General features: G+C 40.1%; 1 protein-coding gene across 1 annotated transcript in view; it reads right to left on the bottom strand.

Moving 5' to 3' along the window:
* LOC140284856 (receptor activity-modifying protein 3-like) overlaps positions 1-17,398 on the bottom strand; it is a 35,546-nt gene extending 18,148 nt beyond the window's left edge. Inside the window, exon 1 of the mRNA XM_072378860.1 lies at positions 17,100-17,398. Within this exon, the coding sequence (XP_072234961.1) occupies positions 17,100-17,151 (52 nt within the window). The 5' untranslated portion in view covers positions 17,152-17,398. The remainder of the gene's footprint in view (positions 1-17,099) is intronic.
* Positions 17,399-21,709: the final 4,311 nt, after the last annotated feature.

Raw genomic sequence — 21,709 nt, 5'->3', positions numbered from 1 at the left:
ACTATTTTCATTGGCTTGTTGCAGGAAAGAAAGCAATTAGCTGGCAAACCCAAACCAAGACCAGTTTCCTAACAAGATACTAAAATGCTCTGTAAAGGCATGTAAAATGACAAAGTAACAATTTGTCAATGAATCACATTGATAAATGTCTCGTCTGTTGCACAAAACAGACACTTTTGAATTTGTTCCGTCCATCAGACGCCCTCTTATTTCCATACCATTCACTGGGACGTCAGTTTCCTCTTCACTGAGATTCATGAGGATGCGACTGCAGTCGCTTATAGACAAGTTGCCAGAGCAAGTCGCACACACATTTACACTAATGAGCCCTTTGTTGACCGCTGAATGGAGCTGGGGATGGATCAAACCCAGCTCATCGTGACATAATAAGATCAATAAAGGCTATTAAGAAGGAAACTGATTTAATTTCAACAGATATTTTAAACATAATAGAGCTGGAAGACTATGAAATTAACATTTTAATAGCCTATTTAATGAGCTCTGGATAAAAATTGTATAGTTCTTGTTTTGTGAAAGGAACGCTTTCATTTAAAGGTAAAAGACAAGGGCAGAAAATGTGGATGCAATCAGAGTGGCTTAATTAAGTCTTGTGTTCCTCATAACATAAAGCAAGGAATGACCTGTAGTGCAGGATATTCATTAGATTCTCAGCATGTGGGAGTTTAAAATGAGCATTGAGGCTGCATTTATTCCTTCCTAAAGAAATGCATAAAAAACGTTTTCAATGTGAGCATGGCGCTCAAAGCAATGATCATTAAACACTTGTTATGCCATGGCCAAAAATGAAAATGGATTGGAGCGACTGAACTGACGGCTCTCTACTCTCGAACAGAAATGTTGCCATAGCTCCATGTACATTAAAACACAATTAAGAGAGGGAATTGGGCAGGCCGAGCGGTGCTATTCTAGAACCGGGAGAGAACAAATTCATGGCGTTTGCAGATGTTGGTTGGCAGCGTGCCACCGAAGCAGCGGCTCGCATGTCATCATCGTGGCTGTTAAAAAAAATAATACAGCAGATGAGAGGAAACCTAAGATGTAAGGAGCCAGACGACCCATCAGCACTGTCTCAGATTTAAACAGAGTTAGAAGAGGCAGAGCTTTGTGGGTGACCTGTCTCATACATTGGGCTGGCTTGTCTGCACCAAAAGGACAGGAAGGCAATGACATGTCGTTCGTACTTCGGAGGAGGCTGTAATAATGGTCAGATTTAATTTGAGAGGGAAAGTTCTGCTGCAAATTGAGCTTAATTTTAATTCAATAAAAACATTTTGTTAGTTCAAGGACAAGGAAAGATTAAAAAAAACAAAGAAGCATCCTTAACAGGATATTAACACAGCCTCGTCTGATTATGTATCCATGCCTACAGCAGGAATGTGTCCTGTTTTTTTTTTTTTTTTATCTAAACAGAGAAATTAAAAAGGAAGGAGGTGAGGTGTCCTTGTGTCCTTTTGTCTTCCTCCTGCACCATCTGTCTCCCTCTCACTCTGTCTTTCCACACAGATTATACACCAAACCACTGAAAATCAACTGAGGTGTCTGCGGACAAATGGAAAGAAAGAATACAACACAGAACATGAAGAAGACAGTAGGAACAGGGAATAGAGAAAGACGTGCACTACCTTCCAAAAGATCAGAGAATGAATCTGAGGCTCCAACCAGCATTCATTACACTATGCCCGGCCAAAAAAGATTACCGTAGTCAATCATAAGCAGCATTTTTTTCCATCCAGAGTTGCATCAATTGATTATGGGAGTGTTGGACTGCGGAGTAAAGTCATCTCCAGCACATCAAAGATTCTTTGGACTCACCAGTGACCAATCCATGAGCGAAAATTTATGTCCAACATTCCCTGAACTACTCTTTCACAACCTGAGCCCAATGAATCCCGGCACTGTCAACTTTGAGTATGACAATGCCATCAGGGAAGAAAAAGATTTATTGATCAAGGAGTATATATTTGTGTGGAACTGAATCTATACTTGAACCTAGACTTTCCCAGATGAGGCTACCCCAGATCATAGCACTGTGCACACATGCTTGTGATTGAAACCAGCCATGAAGGGAACTCTTCTTCTGAAACTGGGTATATTAGGTCCCATTAGACCACATAACCAGCTGAAAAGGAATTGCTGGACCTCTGACATTGACTTAACAAATTATTTATCTTACTTTGTAAAGTGCCTTGACATGCCTTCTGTTGATATTTGGTGCCACATAAATAAAACTGCATTAGTGGTCCAAGTATAGAACCCAGGGGTACACATGTTTATAAGAGGGAGGTAGGAGTTTTGACAAACTGGACACTTTTATAGAAATGTATGACCTACAAAAGCCGATTCACTGGTCTGTTGAATGAGGTAACATTTTCAGCAGTGTTAAAACTGATTTAAACTAATTTATCATACAATCTGTTCCGTATCATGCCATTAAAAAACACTGCTTCAGTGTGCTGTACAACCACAGTGAAGATCAAGCAGAATCTGCGTGTCTGTATAAATTTGAGACTTATTTTATCTGCAAGCACCACTCAGCATTCATTAAACTCTGCTCTTTGAAGATAACCGGCTCTTTGGCCTTTCAAGCCACACTGCTCCCTGTATTAACACAACATGGAAAAACAAGTAATGTCTGAGAGATCAAGGAGGACGCAAACATCTGAAGGAAAGTGTTTGTTTTGCTTGCTCCGCGGTGAGCATCTGGGCAAAGGACCATGTTTGATACCTTATTGAAAGTCTTGAGGTCAAATGGGAGATTTTTCAAACATGTGAACAATGCATTCTTTTTTCTTTCGAATCAGTACAAATATAAATTTATGATATAAATATATATTCTCTCATACAGAGAAAAACACCTGAATACTTTTAAGCGTGACGATCAAAAGCTAAAAAGTATGAAGTATTTCCCTCCTCCTTTGTCATTCTTTCTACTCTCTGTTTCAGGAGGACTCACAGCTCCTCAAAAAAGATCGGGGTTATCAAGCTGGGGCGAATGTGGCAGATAGCTGGAAAAGAGCTTGCTTTTAAGGAACACTTTCACCATCCTCTCGATGAATAGAAAACCTTTTGAATAGAGGGTGGTGAGCAGAAGAGTTCAAATGCAAATGTCAGATGAGGAGCTGAGACATGTGGGAAAGAAGAAAACAACTCTGTAGAACGCACCCATCATTATCACTGTTAATCAGTTGTGAGGCCTGTGAAAAATTCCTATAAATAAGGGAAACTTGACAAACAGAGTCAGTTGATGTTAGCACGATGTTGCCATTTATCTAAGCTACTCCTCCCTTCGTAGTCAATTTACTCCTTTACTCATGGTATAAATTATTTTTGGTTTCGAGAGATATTTCCCCAGAGAGAGGCTTTACTTTCCACTCTGGTCTTTCTCTTTTTCATATTAAAGCTTGCTTGTCACTGTTAATGCAGAAATAAGGTACGCAACAGTCTGTAAGTTTGAGCACTGATGTTTCTCAGTTTGGCCCTCCAGCAGTAATGACTCTTGGCAGACCAGCAGACACACTGTCAGATGTTCTTGTTATCAGCAGAGCTCCCTCACAGGAAGATGGATGACCTTCTAGCAGAGGACCATGCAGTGTCCTTATCTGAGAAAACCACTGGGTGAGGATGTTGTTGCAACAAAAACACTGACCTGTCAGAGTCGTGTGAAGTCACAAAATGCATAAGCACAAATCCTTTTTGTGCTTGATTCCTGATAGTCTAGCATTACAAATGAGGAGAAAATCTGATCTGAACATTTTCTGACAATGTTATCGACTGTAAATATCTGTCCTTAAGTGAGTGCAACCAAATCTTCTGTTGACTCAAGAGCAGTATTTTGCTGGGCATATTTTCAGTCTAAGAAACAATTAAAGACAATGCAATTATGGACCACTACATTACAGAGATTGTATTAGTACTCTCAGCACTGACTTGCCTAAATTTAAGGTTAGTTATCTTTGTACTGGAGCTGCTGATTGAATTTGTGCTCACTGCTCCAGGCCTGTGTCACTCCTTTATACTGCAGAGCAAATACTGCAGTGTTCCTTTGATATACTCCCAAACGTATTTTCCTCTCAGAGCCTTTGGGAAAACCTCTGAGCCGTCACAGCCAACAAATCTCAGAAGTTAAACAGACTAATCAATCGAGACTTACAGGTATTTTTCTTCACTGAATGTTTTGCCTGACTAAGCCCAGATCGTTAGCACCCGTGCCTCATACCAAAATGGTTCCCGGTTCAAATCTCAGCTGGAGCCTCTCTGTGAGGAGTTTGCAATGTTGTCTCCCTTTGTGCATGGATTCTCTCCCCGGTTTACTCCCACCATCCAAAAACATTCACATCAGGTTAATTGGTGATTTCAAATTGACTGTAAGCACGAGTGAGTGAGTGTGTGTGTGTGTGTGTGTGTGTGTGTGTGTGTGTGTGTGTGTGTGAATGGTTGTTTGTCTCTTTAATGGACTGGCAATTTGTCTCTGTGTGTTGCCTGCTTCTCACACCCCCACTGTGGCAGCTGGGATATGCTCCAGCACCCCCTATGACCCTGAATAGGATGAAGCGGGTATGAAAAACCTCCAAAAGAGAGCTGTCACAAAAAAGGCACAGAACCTATGAGACGTTTCATTTTGTCTGTTTTGTGTCGGGCAAAGTTATCATCAAACTCTTACCATGTACAGTCTATTAATGCAGCCCTGTCCCAACAGAAATGGTGAAATAGGAACATTTGTTTATATCAAATACCTTGTAGTTTCATAATCCATGCTTAAAGCTAGTGAAGTGACAACATTTTGGTCGGCAATTGTTTAGTTCGGGTAGGTTCTTGTCTCATGACAGAAATCATGACCAATGAGTACAGTTTTCTAATGCCAAGTACCGGGATGTATTTTTTTTAACATCTAACCAGACCATATACTTTTAACTATTAACCTTAACCATTAGGTAGTGGCTGCGGAGTTGAAAAACAACTAATCAGATAGAAGAGTGACAGAACAGTGGAAAAGCTTGTGCAGGACAATATTTAAACCAGCAATCTCTCACTTGAAGGACATGGGTCTAATGCCAACTTCTCCTTTCCTTTTTATGGCATCAGAGTGGCAGTGTTTAACATGTGCATCGCATGCACCAATGCTGTCACGTCACAACATGGGAGCAGCAATTCAGGAGCTGTGTTGCAGTAAAGCACAGAGGAAGGTAAATGTAGCTACTGCACAATTTCTTCGCCTTTATTGAGAAATTGCTGTTTATTTTTTCTTGGACTAACGTAAGTGTTTTACGATCCATCCTGAGACTGTTGCTTTATATCAAACCCCAACCAACTACAAGTATAGGAAAAATTAGAAGAAAAAAAAGAGGGAGAGGTTGTTGGACAATATTGAGGCAGAAGGGGCTTAATCTTGGTTCTCTGGTGTGAGCCCTTCTTCTCCCAGAGCATGGATTGTTTCTGACAATGAACCGGGATTTCACGTGTCCAGATTTTGATGTTTTTTATTCAGTGCACATTATAGTCGTGTGTTACTACATCTGAGACAGTTTTACAAGTTGCAAATAACGGAAGCGGATACGAAATGATTCCGGGGAGACCAGAAAATATGGTAATTTGACTTTTTATTTTCAACCTTTTATTACTAAACTACAAACTATTTGTGTGTTGTGGACCAAAATAATGATGATCCATTCTGGAGTGAGATCTTATTGGCCATTTGGGAGCAGATGGCAGATGCTGCTGCTGTACTTTTTAATATCTGATATGATCGTTAGATCCATATTGTCATAATAATATTGATTGCAGCAGCTCTAAGTTACAAAAAGCCATACAATCATTATGCTGCTTTGCGTGTATAATGAATGTATGTTCTCACAGCTGACTTAAGATGTCTGTATAAATCACGAAATAAGCTGGGAAACATCTCGATGAAGCAAGTGTGGTACATACTGCAAACTGTAACATCCTTTTTTCATCCAGGCTGCAAATATTCAGCTAACTAAAAACTGAGTCATTTATATGTGAGAAAATATGTACACAAACTGTCCTGATCATCATCTTAAAGCCTGAAGTGTCTTGTGTCCGTGTCTGAGAGGGATATCGTTAAGAGAAGACATTTTCATCATCTGAATTTTTGCCTCAGTCAACCATGATCAACAACTGCTGCTGCTGTCGAGGGCTTCAGCCTCAGAGAAAAGCTCAGGATGTTTATCGCAGATCTGAAGATGCCTGCAGCCACAGGAGAGACAGACACACAATGTGACTTTCTGAAAACGCATTTTACTTGGTTTAGGTGTTATTTCTTTAACGGACAAAATAAATCACTGCAGACGAGAAAACGGTAAACCAAGATTATGCGATCAGTTTTCTATTCCCACTCAGCCCTCTTCAAAACAACCCCGTGGGAGTCGCACAGAGAGGTGATTGACTGCTGAGAGATTATCATTCATCTACCGGCTGATGTGGCAGGCGAGGCAAACAGAATGAATTCATGAACTCTGTGCAGGGGAACTACACAAGAGAGATGTTGGGCGAAAAGGCCATTCTGAGTTTAGAAAAAAAAACAAATGTGGTAAACATGGAAATTCAATTTTGCATCATAGGCCAAACATTTTATTCTCTTTCAACTGCATGTTGCCGACAAATCTCTTTGGAACTAAAACAGTTTTTTATGGGATAAATTTACCTTTATTTTAGTCTGTCTGAACTGCTTGTCCCTTTAACTGCTGGTTATAACTCCTCTCTGTAAACTCCCTCCTCCACATCCTTGCTTCATCTCTGTAACTGTCCTAAACTGACAGGCTCACATTTGCATCCACCTCACACCACAAATGGCCAGCTATCAGAGATGAAAAAGCCCCGCCTTTGTCTTTACCACCTCTTTTCATTTGTTACACAACTGTTTGTGGCCCAACTGAATGCAACGCAGTAAATAACTTCCTGGAAAGTTGTCCTCATTTTTTAAACATCACCTTCAATTACCCCCCTCTTTCCCTGACAACCGGCGATTCACCTCACCCTGGGGTGTGTGTGTTTGGATCGCTTGTATACACTAAGACAACCTCAACCACTTCTTTGCTGCCATAACTCTGTCTGTAGTGGAAGTGCTGTCTCTATCAGAGTGGAGTCTTCCACATGGGGGGATCTGGGGGTCAGGGAGGAGGGAGAGGAAGACGAGGCTGGAGAATGACACAGATGTGCAAGACAGAGGGGAACTCTGGGTAGTTGGCAGACAAAAGCAGGAAGAGGGGGAGGTGAAGAGGGGGACTACTGGATGTCCATGACGGAGACAGACAGAAATAAAATGCCAGTGGTAGAGAGGAGAAAATCCATGATGGGGGAGGGGGTTCCCAGAGAGACATGCTCTTTTTTTAAACCTGACACTTGGTGTGTGTGTATAGGATGACAGCCACTGAGGTGGTGGAGCAGTCTGTTGTGTGTGAAAGCGAAGCGTCGTGACAGGCATTTGGGATAACGGCTCTATATAAATGCAGTCCATTTACCACGTGTAGGGGAAGATTGCAGCCAAGCTTCAGCAGAATAGGCCCCTGTAGAGGGATTCCATCTGTTTATGAGCCATCATGGTTTGTTTATGGAATGCTGAAGCTGCTGTACTGAGCATCTCATGAACATTTTGTCTATATCAAGACACAAAAGTTGAATTGAACATATTTTCAGCATTCATTTTTGTGGAGAAAATCGTTTATTCATGTAAAAATGAAGACTTATGTGCTCACACAGGCTGCTGGAGATAGATAACTTGTGATAGTCAGCACACTGAAATAATCTGCAATTGTTCTTCATTAGCTAAGATAATCAACTGGAAAAGAAGAATTAGACAGTCAAATGCATTCAGGCTTCCAACTTCAGACAAGCTTTTAATTCTAAACAGAAAACACCAAAAGAATGGCCTTAAACCACTTTGTGCCAACCCTTTTTCACCAATCACGCAAAACAAGCTCCCTTGAAGCAAATTAATCTGACAAAAAGAAAACATTTGTAAATGTGAACATCATTATATTAATTTATTACTTCACATTGTCTTTAAAAAAACAAATAGCAAATGCCAGTGGGAGGAGGAACGGTTGTGTGGCCACAAAGACACAAAGCTGTAAATTCAGAGGTTCAATTCAAATGGATCACTTTTTCTTCAAGGCCAGCTTGGCTCAGTGACAAGTGCAGGACGCCTGGCACCAGGAGGTCTCATCAAGCTGTCATGCTGCGGTTGATGCCTTTCCCAACCTAAGCATCCAAATGTTCTGTCTCCTTCCATCAAAATGACAAAATTAATTAATGTTCAGACCCCTCTCAGTGTTTCAGATCTGTTTATAACACAGCCATCTGTAATAAATATGTCAACGTGTCCTCGCCATTAATTACCGCCCCTTGGCACAGTCTATGTTCTGAAGGCCAGAGCACAGAGGAGAAACACATTAGCTCTCCAGCTACTGTCTAAACCTCATCAGGCATGTGCTGGATAGTTTTGTAGCTGTCTGCAAATGCTGTAAAAACATTTTCTTCCAACTACAGTAATCCAGATCAACATTCAACTTCCCCTTGAAAACAGATTGTATCAAAGGAACTGAACATTTCCCAGAGTGCGACATTGACATTTGGCACAGACAGTACCAACAAGATGTTCATCTGCCCGTCTGACACAAAAAGAGTGAAATTCAAAAGACGTCAGAGAAGCAAAAAGGGGAAACAGATGGTAAGAGAGAAAGTTCTGCATATAAAAGCCAGCCTCATTGTCACAGATTTGAATTGTTGTGCTCAGTCAAGGGCAGACAACAACCTGGAGTGACATTAGGGCAGTAATGAATCTAACATGTAAATTGACATCTTTATTGTGGTCGAGTAGCAAAGAGAACAACAGCAACGCTGGCAGAGCCTGTCAGTGAAAGTACCCTTGCTTTGTTTAAATGTCACTGTATCACCCTTACAACACATTATATCTCACCAGCTCACTATGAAATAACAAAGTAACATCATCACATTAAGTGATAAAAATAACTATCTTCACATTAATTACTAATTATTTTATCCATTTCAATTACATTACTTTGGAAGCTACACAGCAGCAAGAGTTTTGCGACACTGCTCTTTATTTTCATCTGTAAAATGAGCCTTTCATTAACTCTATAGCTGCAACACCCACACATCACATCTTCAGCATTTGTCAGAAAGAAAAAGAGTCCAATTAAGTACCATCCCCAAGGAAGGAAAAATAATCCATTGCTTTTTATGGCTTTGTATTTCATTTAGAAGCATAATTGTGGAGGTATTTTGCTTGCAAGAAATTGGAAAATTGGTCTAAAAGCTACTGGATGGTATGAATGGTAAAGGATTAAAACCTAAAACAAGGCTTTTTTTAAGGTGCCAAAAAGTTTCAATCTAAGCATTGTTTCAATTCAGACAGTCCACACACCGGCTGATTCCCTCGTGAGCTTCAAACAGTTAACATCAGACAGTGGTACCATCATTTGTAAAATTAGTTCTTGCTTTAAATTGGCAGCAAGAACTTTGTCACTATTAGGATTAATCAAATATCCAAGTCTGGACGGTCTAAATTTGTGTATCTTCGAACAAACCATTTTCACAACATGCGACTTTTCTTATATTATAACGTGGATAAAAAAGAACATCACATAGTAAAGTTGTTATGTTTGCCTGGCTCTCTTAAGTAACTAAAAACACATAGCTAACCAACTTAGGGTGCTGCAACACACCTTTGATGGTGAAATCTATCTTTGATCTCCTAACAAAACAAATCATAATAAAAAGTCACTGTTTTAGGACATTTTAATTCTAAAATGATATGCACCAATGAGAAATGTGTCACCAGCTGCTCCTTGTTTGACGTGCATGCCCACGGAGCTGTTCTGTAAGACGAAGGAGTCGTGCTCCTCCCGGGAAGTGAGAGACCACATTCATTATGTGGTTCTGGGAGTCGCAAATGCGTTGGACATTTATGAAGCGATATTACTTGCAGTTATGGGAATGGGAATGGATCTGGCGAGGATGCTTTAATGTGCACATGTATGCACTCTATTGCACCAATGGTGTTAGGAAGACCAGCAATAGAATTAAATCCCCTCTTGACTGCAACTTGTTCTTCAGCTGTATATGGAAACTTTATGTAATGCATGGCCAGTTGATTTATTGCATCCACAAGAGAGCGGCAGATGAGGCTGTGATATGCCCACCTTGTCCCCCAGCTCCTGCTGAAATGTTCCAGTGGTCAAAAAGCCCAAGGTCAAGAGAAACAGCACATGAGGTGGAATAGGGTTGGATCGTTGTGTATTGCTCTGCACTGCTGGCTCCAAACAATTGCAAAGGTCCATGAAAACAGCTCACTGCAAATACATCTGCACAGTTTGTTCCTTCTGTAGGGCATGATCTGCAATATCTTGCAGCAACAGAAAATATGACATTTTATAGGATGAAGGAAGACCACATTTGGCATACAAAACGTTCAGTCTCTGCTTCCTGTATGTTGCAACTAAGTGTACATGCAGAAATGGTTGCGTTTTACAAAAAAATTGGATTTTGCAAGAAAGCAGGCCTACATGGTTCTTTTCTTTGGGTGTATAAAAATCTACTGGTGTTTTGTTGCAGTATTTGCTGTCCAACACAGGCAGTCTTGCATGTTTACCCTCAGGCATTAAGCAAGCCCATTTCCATTGTTTTCAGTGTCACTGGCCACATTTCCAAGATCTGCCGATGCAAAGCTAACAGGAATCAAAATGCACAATCAAAAATGAATTAGCATCCTTCCATCCATCCATTTTCTATACCCGTTTAATCCAATTCAGGGTTGCGGGGGCGCAGGAGCCTTTCCCAGCTGTCATTTGTGCGAGAACAACCAAAAATGGATTACCAATTGTAAAAATTATAACTGATAAAACAAAATTGCTCTAAAATAAAAATCAGTTACAAAATACTCCCCCACTACATGGCTTTCAACAGCAAATACTTACCCACCCCATTTTGCAAAACCTAGCACTAACACGATTTTTCATATTGAAGAAAAGACAAAACTACCACATTAGCACCAAAAATCTTGTAAGCTTTGAGTCATCCCTGCAATATTTGAAGACTCCTTGCAGCTGAAACAGATAATTGAAAACCCTTTTGACCAATATACAAATGTAAATAAAGGGTTTGCCACTGCATCATGATTAAGAACCTTCCTAGATTGGGAAAAGGCTGCATTACTGTCAGTTAAGTGTTACACTCAATTATGCGACTGAAGAGCTCTCAGTCAGCTCATTTTGCACTATCTACTAATTTCATTTTGCCCAGATTTTGCAGTTTGCTTAGTTTTTAACCAAATACTGTACATGGTGTAAAATCTTCAGTCACAAGGCTGAAAAGATGTTATCTGCAAGTCTATTTTAAACATGTGACTCCTATTCAAGTGCGACTGTCTCCCGTGATCCTTTCTTATTTGAGTCTGCCAGTGCAGCCAGTTCACTCCCCATTCCAGAAGTGCTCATTAGCACCTATTCTGTGATTACAAATGTGACCAAAGACCAGCTCTCTGTCAGATCTGCTGGTACAAACTGTCAGCTAACTATTGTATGGCCATGCTCCAATTCTGCCCTAATGCTGTTCCTTCAAGAAGCCAGTACTGTTTGAGGGCTCCTGCAAATGACATCACATAATGAGCCAATGGTTTGCTGCTGCTGGGGTGACAGAGAGTTGTGTGTGCAGCCATTTTGCTGAAAGAGATCAAATGAGTCTGTAAGAACTGAAGGCAGATACTCTGAAGATCTTTTCTGTATAGTTTGTTGTTTTTTCATCTATTTCACTAAAAGGGCACAAACAAAAATGAACAGCCAGAAAAGTATACATTTGTTTAGTTATATTTTCTCTTTTTTTAACTACTTCAACAACAATTCATTCTGGTTTCTTGTACCGTCTTGTCATGGCAGACAAACAATAAGCTAATAGTTGCATATATAAGGCCATAACTCACAAGCCATATTGTGTGTTGTCAGAACCACTCTCTGTGCTGCACACAGCATTTTAGAGTCAGCAAATCCTCAGCATTAGACTATGATATGAGGAGGACACCTCGTGTGCCACCTCTAGTCCATGAATCTTTCACAGGGATCTGAAAGATTCATAATGCTCTTAACACACTTTCAGGGCCGTTGAGCTGTGGCCGAGGCTCAAATGTAGCAATGTCAGAGTATTAACAAAACCCTCATCTGTGAAACTGCAGGATCTCCTCCTTCAAGCAATGGCTTTAACTCATATATATGGAGTAATGGCATAGATAGGGGTAGGACTGCTTGATTTATCATTTCAGCATCAGTGTCTACGGTATGTCACTGTTGGATATACACCATTAAGTGAGGTAAATCATTGCCAACATGTTACAACATACAGTACATGCTATTAATTCTTTTGCCGTTTGATAGAAAAGGAAAACTCAGAAAATTTCAATTTTGCCTGATTAAAACTAAAAGTTGAATAATCACTACTCTTGAAGGGTGTTCATTTAGTTATTTTATTTAGTTATAAAATGAATATCTCACAGATCTGACGCAAAGCTAATTCATTTAACAGCTGAGCACTCTGGCTTTGTAAAACATACCAAATTCTGATAAATCGCTTTACTTTAGGTTTTTCTTTTTCCTGATCAAATAGAGGCTTATATATGCAAATGTGTCTGCAGTACAGCTGGGCTGTTGCACCTGACTGATTGGCAGGAGACATGGCCCTAGCAATCAAACATAAGGGATTCGTAAACTTCTTCAAGAAGGTAATTTGCCTCAGAGTGTGGGACGGTTCTAAAAAGAGAAACAGTCAGGTAGACCAAGGCAGACACCATAGCGGACAGAAAACCAAAAGCAATATGTCTGAAACTAGAAAATGAACAACAACAAAAAATGAAACACAAATGGGCAGGAGCAGGAGTCAATGTTTGTGACTGAACTGTCACAATCATGGTCACAACTATTAAAAGAAACCGGCTAAAGGAAATTAATTTTACAACCAGACAAGCCAAACCGAGACTATAAATAACACCTAAACATAAGAAAACAAGGTTAGGTTGGGATAAAGAGAAGCAGTCATAGACTGTGGATGAAAGTGATATTCAGTGATGAATCACCTTTTCTGCTCTGGATAAGGAGATGATGCTGGACCATTTGTTTGGTGCAGGTCTAATGAAAAATAGAAAGATGACTGTCTGAAGTAAAGAGGACCAGGTGAGATGGCAGTCATTACCTCTACGGTAAACTCACAGGTTGACACTGAATTTTTGGACATTTTTCTCTTTCTCATTCCAACTTTTCTTGAGGAAAAAGCATGAACTCAGTGACAGGGCTAGCAAACAGTTCTGATCCCAATCTGAGTTGGAATAAAAAGGTCCATGATGAGGCTTCATGCTGCAACTGTTTTAACAAAAGGTTGCAGCCTGATTGATTAATTTTGTTTTTAATGACTTAGTTAAGTTCATGCCTCAAAGAATTAAAGCTGTCATTAAAACTGAATGGATTCCTTCATGCCAAACCTCTCCGCACTTTCATGAAATTCTACATGGTACTTTTTGCTAAATCTTCTTGAGAAAGCAGACAAACGGCAGCGAGGTCGTGTATTTCTGCCCTGGCTGTTGCTTTGCAGGAGGAATAATAACATGTTAGGTCCTTGAGTCAAGCCTGGAGTGATAGAAGAGGATTACATAATACATACAATTGTGTCATTATGACCCAACCGGTGAGTTAACCATTAGTAATATTGTATTCTCTCTGCAGCTGCACTCTCTGACAAAATGACCCCAATCACTAGGAGTAAGTAATTACTTCAAAACAGATCTATTTCTCTATTTCTCGTATCTTCTCATGAGCTGCAGGGAAATGTCAGCTTTTTCAAATATGTATACCTCTGGTGGTTGTGAGAGTGGTTGTAGTTTTGATTTTTAGTCATCAAATTAGCCGTGTTTGTGTGCACAGGGTCAAAGGTTGAATACCTTAAAAACCAAGAGTGGACATCTAAATAGTGTTTCTAAGGCAAAATGTTGGGTATACAAAGATATTATCAGTGTTGAAGTACGACATCAGGCGATCTTTTGACCAAGATACTTTGCTAACCATGCTACAAATTTCACATTGATGGAAAGCAAAAGAAAGGCCGGAAATGTTCCTCTAACTAATCAGGTAGAACATTCTTACAAAGCAGTCATCCAACTGCAAAAATCTACAATAATAGCAATATGCTGTCATACAAGCTCATAGAACAGAGTGAGACTCTGAAAGAAGATTGTGTAAATGAGATGGTTAATTGTCCAACGTGTGTCCCTTTTGATTACACATTCCGTCTAATGTCTTGCCCGGTTTCAACATGGTCTAGATTAATAGGTTTGAAAATATTTCAGTCTTGCTTTATTGCGGACATGAGCGCCACTGACAACCTCCACGTCTTAAGAAAAGCATCTTGAATCAAAAAGATCCCCAACACTGAAATCTCACTGAGAGTCTGTGAATAGCACTTTATAAGAAGAACTCGGGAACTTCTTTAAAAGCTTATTTTTTTCCCTTTTTAGATGGTAGAGAGACAGAAGAACCCTCAGGCAGTTTACCTCCCCACAAGAGTGTTTGAGTCGCTGTTTACAGGGAAAGCAGATGCTTTGCATTCAGCGGGAATCACTCTTTCTCTGTTGTGCATGTGGGAACCTCGTACTCTGCTGAATTGACCACGCTGGCCCAACATTCGAAGCAACAAATCAGAGTGACTCACTGCGTCATGTTCTGCTTTTCTTGATGAGAAAACCTTTTCAGTCTAGACAGAAGCTATCACAGGAGACCTCTGCTACAAGTCTTTGCAGCACAAGACGAGAAACTCTTGTTTTCTTTTTTTTTTTTTGTATTTCTTTTCAGCAGCACTTGCACCTGGTTTCTTTCCCCCCTCATTTAGAATGAGATGGCACATAAAAACATGCTTTCAGTCATAAACTGAGTTAGATTTCAGCTTACCAAACAGCACTGTGAGAGCCACAGCTGTTACATGGCAGACATCCAGGGGAGTCCAGGCTAAAAGTCTGGCAGGACATCCAGCAGTCCAGAACCTCCTGTCCACAACAAGCTTTACTTTTCAGTATGGCAAAAGGATACCCAAGTGTGTTAAATAGGTACTTTTAGAACTAACAGTTTTAAAGTTTGCAGACCTTAGAGTTTTTGTTATCTTCTAAATGTGACTCCAAACTAATTCTCAAGTTTCTTCATAACATCCTAAAGTAGATAAAAAATAACTCACATATGGGACAAAGATTTATTTATTCGAATCTTAATTGATTATTTAAACTCAAGTAACTTTTTAGTGTTCCCAGGCTTTTCCCATCATATATTTTATGTTACACTTTTATACGTTAGTTTCTACAGCTGCTATCTCGGTTAAGTCTGTTGAAAAGAGATCTCAAGGGGGTACCTGGTAAAGTAGGAAAAACAGAAGCAACAAAAGTATGGGAGCCTTTGCTTTGTATCTGAGGTGACCATCTTGTGCAACAATAACCTCAGCTAAATGTCTCCAGATAACTCTAAATCAGTCCTGACCATTGGCTTTGAGGAATCCAACATTACACAAGGATTTGGGTCCATTACGACCTTGACTTGATCATTCCAGAACACTCACTTTATTGTTTTTTAGCCATTCACTGACTTATTTGCTTTATGCTCATTTCCACTTTCTTTCAAGATCAAGTTTATGGATATATGTCCTGACATTTTATGCTAGAATTTCCTGGTATAATTCAAAATACAATGTGTCCTCTAGCAAAGGAGCAGCATATCTGGCCCAAACCATGATACTACCATCACTGTTTTTCACAAACAGAATAAGGTTTTTAGTGCAGGGCAGCTCAGCCTCACCAAAAATTGTGCATAGCATGAGCATTTGTCCAATTGCATTTGGAAAAACACACGATTTTTATATCTAATTTAACTGAAATGTTCTATTTCTATCTCATCTGTCCACAAAACTGTTTTTACAGTAACCTTGTGATTTGTCCACAAGACCTTTATATGGGTAATTTATTAGGTTTATTTCCCTCAGTAAATAAGCAGCAGAGTATTATTGTGTTGTCTTATTTCTTTACTTGAGTTCCCCTTACCAACCTCATAGCTTTGTGTGAAAATCTGATTATGTTTTGGCTCATATAATTTCAGTTATATAAGATCTTAAAAGCATTTTAAGCTTGCACTACCTATTTCACCTAAGTTCACCTCACCAGAGGCTCTGGGAATAAACTATAAGGTAAGAGTTTGAATACAATAACCACAAACCTTGAAATTGCAATCCTACATCACCTCACTTGTCCATTGGAGAAATCCAAGTATTTTCAATCAGTGTAACACCATATGGTGCCAAGATGGAATATCACCACAGCATCTGCTCTCCAGAAAGCCCTCAGTCTGCTGATGCTGTCTCTACCGCTTACAGTTACGTGCCATAGCACGGCTTTGAGTGACAACGGCAGGTCATTTGCATTCATGCTTGGATTCTCAATCAGCACCAAGCACCACTGGACATTCCTTCAGTACAGGGACTCAAGTGAACCATCTAAATCACGACAATACTAATTGTCTTTAGGATGTGCAACACAATTTCATACATGAGTTCTTCCTACCACCTAATGAGCCAGATCCAGAAATTCCCATTGGCCCCGATATAGGTCAGGTCTGTCCACTGGGGCATGATGCCATAGTACAACACTGTAAATTCCTCATTCAGTACATACTCTATGAGATGACACTGATGTTCCTGATAGTTAGCCTGCTCATTGTGTGCATTAAGCCACAGAGGACAATGCAGAGGGTGATGCATTTGACGATGAGGGCGATGCATTAGTTGATGAAAATGTAAGGACATTTCCAAGCCACCTGTAGAAAAGCATGAAATTATCTCTCTATAGTTGAAAAAGTGGGAACAAACTGCTAAGACAGCACTGGTTTCAAGAGGCAAGTGTGTGTGATTTCTCCCCAGTAATAACAGAGGGAGACCACTTGGTGATGGAGATTGGTGCTGGAGAGAAAGGTCTCAATTATGAACATGTGCTCTGAGAATTAAAACAAACAAGCAAAGTAAACCTTACTCACCCAAAAACCCGACAAAAAAAAGTTTCAATATCACGAACTCATTTGTATCCATCACGCTGCGAGAATCCAGTCAGACCGTGAATGTAACCTCAGCGGCAGCTCCGAGAACATCTACGCTTGTATCGAACCATAATTCAAAATTATCCCAAATGGGCGCGTTTCGTCATGCTGTCACGGGTCACGGTGGCACGTGGAGGGTTTGAAAGAGGAAAACCCAGGAAAGAAATAAACAGACAAAACGGAGAGAAATCGGATCACAGAGCGCCCCTCCGAACAGTCTCCGCGGTGAGCGCGGCTGCTTGTCTGAGCCGCCAGGAGTCAGAGCTCAGGACCGCACCGTCCTGCATCCTCAAAGGGGGGAGGGCGAGGATGATGGGGTTCCTGCACAGCAGTCAAACTGGATTCCTCTGTGGCAAAAAACTAACGCTGTGCACCCAGTTAGAAACTGGGAATTATGGTTGGTACACGCAGAAGACAATATAAGAGTTCAACAGAACAAACAGCTTAGAAAACAGCAATCTTACAAAATAGCCATAATTTCTTATGCAACAACACCCAACTGAAGTAAAACAAGCTGTCCTATCAGTTCTGCCTAGATTAATTTTATATAACAGTCCAATAAGGAATAATGTGATTTTAGCCTAATGTATTTAGAACGACGTGGATTCAATTAAGGTCCAGGATTCAAAACTTCCGTGAAACAACACTGACCTCATCTGGCTTATTTTCGCATTACATCTCCATCAGTTTGCCCCGATTCGGCACTGAATTGGTCCATTGAGTCTAACATTTACATAATAGCTGAGAGCATTTCAGCTCGGTCAAAAAAATAAAAGTCACTAAATCAAAACTGTAGTAGCAAAAGTAGTGGGTGATCTTTTAAGCTAGGATCATTGGTCTGATACTTTGTGTTGTGGAAATGTGTCAACCAGACATATATGGAAGCTATTTTATTCTTCAAGAAACATGTAGAAATTAGTTTGTGATAAGACAGGCTAAAAATGTAAAGTGTCTCCACTGCTGGACTTCCTCTGTGACTTCTAAAAGCCAATTCAACTGTAACTTCAGCCATAGTTCAGTACAAAGTGCTTTGAAGAGCCAGAAGTAACTGTAAAGAGTAAAGTGTGGAGGGAAAAAAATCAAATAAAAATATGAAAGACTTTCAGTACCTAAAAGCAGTCTGACAAATAACAATGCAAGAAAAAGAAAAGAAAAAGCAGAATAAACTGCTATTACACATTGTTCTAGTGCACCGTTCATAATCTGTCAATCAAACGGAAAAGTTTTGAGCAATTGGTCTTAAAAGCAGAGAGAGTCTCTGCACATCATACACAGACTGGGAGCTGACAGCACATAACAGAGTCTTAACAACTAAATGCTCGGCTTCCCATATCAGCTCTGGTAGATCTGTGAACAACCAGCAGGCCTGCAAGAGCTCCAAGGCGGGATGAGGCTTGACCACTGAGGGCTTTGTACCTGATAAGGAGGATTTTGCAGGGGAAAGATAGTCTCTCTTGAAGTTGATTTATACTCTGACCTCCACATTTGGAGTCAGCTGAAGGATTTTCAGGTAACTGTTTGAGCACTAAAATGGACCTGAACTAGTCCAGCCGAGACGTGACAAGTGCATCACTGTGGGACAGAAGGCTCAAACTTCTGTGGACAGAAATCACTGTGGAGCCCTGTTTGATGTGTGAATTAAAAGCCCAATCCTAGTTAAAAATTACTCAAAGGGTCCTCATAGTGGCACTAGAGGCCATGTCAAAGTCCTACCCAGACATACACCAGGGGCCCTTTGGATGGCTTGATAAACACAATCCCTTGATCCCCCAAAGGAGAGGAGCCCCTTACCTCTGCAAAATGGAAGGGTAGGGCCAAGTGAAGGAATTCACATTGGACCTAAATTAGGTTAATTCCGTTCATTTCTAAAACCATAGCATCCAACACTCAAGTTACGCCAACTGTGGGACATGAGAGACACATTTATTTCCTCTAATACATAGAACTTTATCTGAGAAGAAGTTCATAAAGTCACTCTGTTAAGTGCTGAGGGAATAGATGTTTCTGCATCACCGTATGTCTCTGTCAACACAACTGAAAGATGGATTAAGTTTTCCTCCATTAACAGCACATAATATGCAGTTACCAGCCTGCACAGGGCTAATTTATGCAGTATGTTATAGGACTTTGCAGGATGAGTAGTATTCAAGGTTGTAGGGGAGGTTTTCATTGCTTTTTGCTTTCACATTCCATAAAATGTTTGGCTTAAATGGAACATCTGAATAGTCAATAATTGCCACTGCATTCCTTCTGCCAGAACTATGAGCATTTTGAAATGTGATTTGAATATGTATGGTGTGCTCTATGAAGGTGACATCCTCATCTTGATGAAAGCTTCGGTTTGACAGAATAATCTATTTTATAGTCAGTAAGATTGTTTTATAATAATGACTTGGAGGATGGAAATCTGACATTTGTCACTGGAGCTCGGCTTCACACGGAGAGAAATGTTTTTGCTTAATGATTTGATAGTTTGGCATTAAAAAAAAAGGGTCAGTTTAAGCTGTTGAGATTCTGGGACTGGAAGAGAGGCTGATTGTTGCGGAATGATGACTGATGATTTAAGATTAAGTGAACTACTCAAACCAGAATCCAACAAATGTTCCAGAAAGTGTATAAAAAAAGGGAGAGGGGGGCTGCTCTTGAATGTCCCAGTATCAAATTAGAAAGAAAAAAGAACAATCAGTTCATTTGTTTACTTGGCTCACATCACAACAACGATACGCTTACACGTTTCGGCACAAAGTCCTTATCCGAACGTGTTCAAGTATGCAGAATAAATAATCAAATAAAAGCCCAAGTGATTCATCAAACAAACAAACCGACACTACAGTGTGTCTATATGCAAAACATCTCCGGTTGAGCCAGTTTCTTCAAAAGATCACCTCTGGCTGATGTTGGGACCCTCTCAGTCACACAAAACCTCAGTAAGGAGGGTGACCCGGCTTCCTCCACCACAGTTTTGCAGTTACATAATCCATATGGCCTGTGTGGGTTACTTGTTTTGTGCTCTGATATTTGGTGTTTCAAAGGTCGTTTAATTTGCCCAACACATCCACAACCACGAGGACATGATAATATAAAGGTCAAATGGGTAGATTTACAATGTATAAAGTCCTCACTTGGAAGGTCCCTCCCAGCATTAGGATTGCATTTAGGCTGTGGAGTGTATTTACACTGTAATGTTTCTGTGGTATGTATTAGTCTACGTGTGTGTGTGTGTGTGTGTGTGTAGGGGTGAGAGGGTACGTTTACATTTGTCAGTTCAACATGTTTACCCATACATAGTGGCTGACGGTAAATTTGTACAGATACCGGAACTCATCCTCCTCATATTTTCAACCAGAAATTGTATCTTGCGTGGCACTTTTGCACATAGAAATCTTTGATTTGAACATTTACTGGAAGAAAAAAAAAGGTTTCTTGCTGTTGACAGTAGTGGCTCAATGCTTTCCACATGCAAATTAGTGCATCATTCATTTGATGATTCATTTGCATGTGTCAACATAACATTTCAGGAAAAATGTCATTCAGAAAATTATGATTTTAATTCAGTTAATTAAATGAGAGTGAACCTCAGGTTTTTGGGGGTTTTTATCTGTAATGTCTTGCATTAAAGTATATTTCAAACCAATGTCAGAAAACAAATCAAAACTATGGGATGTGACAAAAATACTTTACTTAAAATTTTTACACAGAATCTTGGTTTTCGTTTTTCCATTTTTAATAAAGTGTCCGCTAAGAGGTTGATATCAACAGCTGCTTCCTCTTTATTTTGACTTAAATCCATGTCCAGTTCTGCAAAAATAATTGGATTGACCACATGACAAATTTGCTCAGTTGTCCCAGCCCTTCCAGTTCTCGCTCACCGGCAGCCATTGTGGGCAGTTACTTTCCCACTAATGTTTCCTGTGCTCCACTGGGAAAAAATAAAGCATAATGTGTCTGAACAGGAAGAGGGTGCTGTTCTCCCTGTACAAAGAGAGCCAAAAGCTGTCGGGTTTTGGCAGGTGGTGGAGGGTGGGGAAGGGATGCACGCTTGGCATTTCTAAAAGGAAAATAGTCACGGGTCTCATTAACGTCGTTCAACAGAATTATACACCGCGTCTCAAAATCAAATCTGCAAATTTAATCAAACGTACCAACAAAAACATGCTTCGTTTTCCCATAATAAAAAAACTGTTGTAGATCATGTAATATCTGTTGCGTTTGATCAATTGTTCAACTTAAAACATGATGGAAAAAAGTAGGCTATATATTCGTCTCGAGCTCATTTAATTTCGTGCTCGTGTGTTTTCCGAAACAGTTGCCTACACGTGCGTGCAAATAGTTTGTGTGTTAAGTCACTTTTTGGGTAGCTAAATGGGAAATTGTTCTTAAAGTATCTGATGAGAAGTGCAAAAATAATCATCAGAACAAAAAAAAAGGCCCTCTACCGTTTGCCAAACGACGGTTAATGTGTAACCAAATATATGGGTTGTTGAAGGAAAGGGTCAAAGTGATGTTTAAAAGAAAAGGGACGCAGCCAGCGGTAATTACATGGCATCAGT

Source organism: Leuresthes tenuis, unplaced genomic scaffold (genome assembly GCF_036924035.1).
Source record: "Leuresthes tenuis unplaced genomic scaffold, fLeuTen1.0.hap1 SCAF_24, whole genome shotgun sequence".
NCBI classification, from domain to species: domain Eukaryota; kingdom Metazoa; phylum Chordata; class Actinopteri; order Atheriniformes; family Atherinopsidae; genus Leuresthes; species Leuresthes tenuis.
Note: the sequence above shows the minus strand (reverse complement) of the source record. Positions and strands in the feature narration are given on the sequence as shown.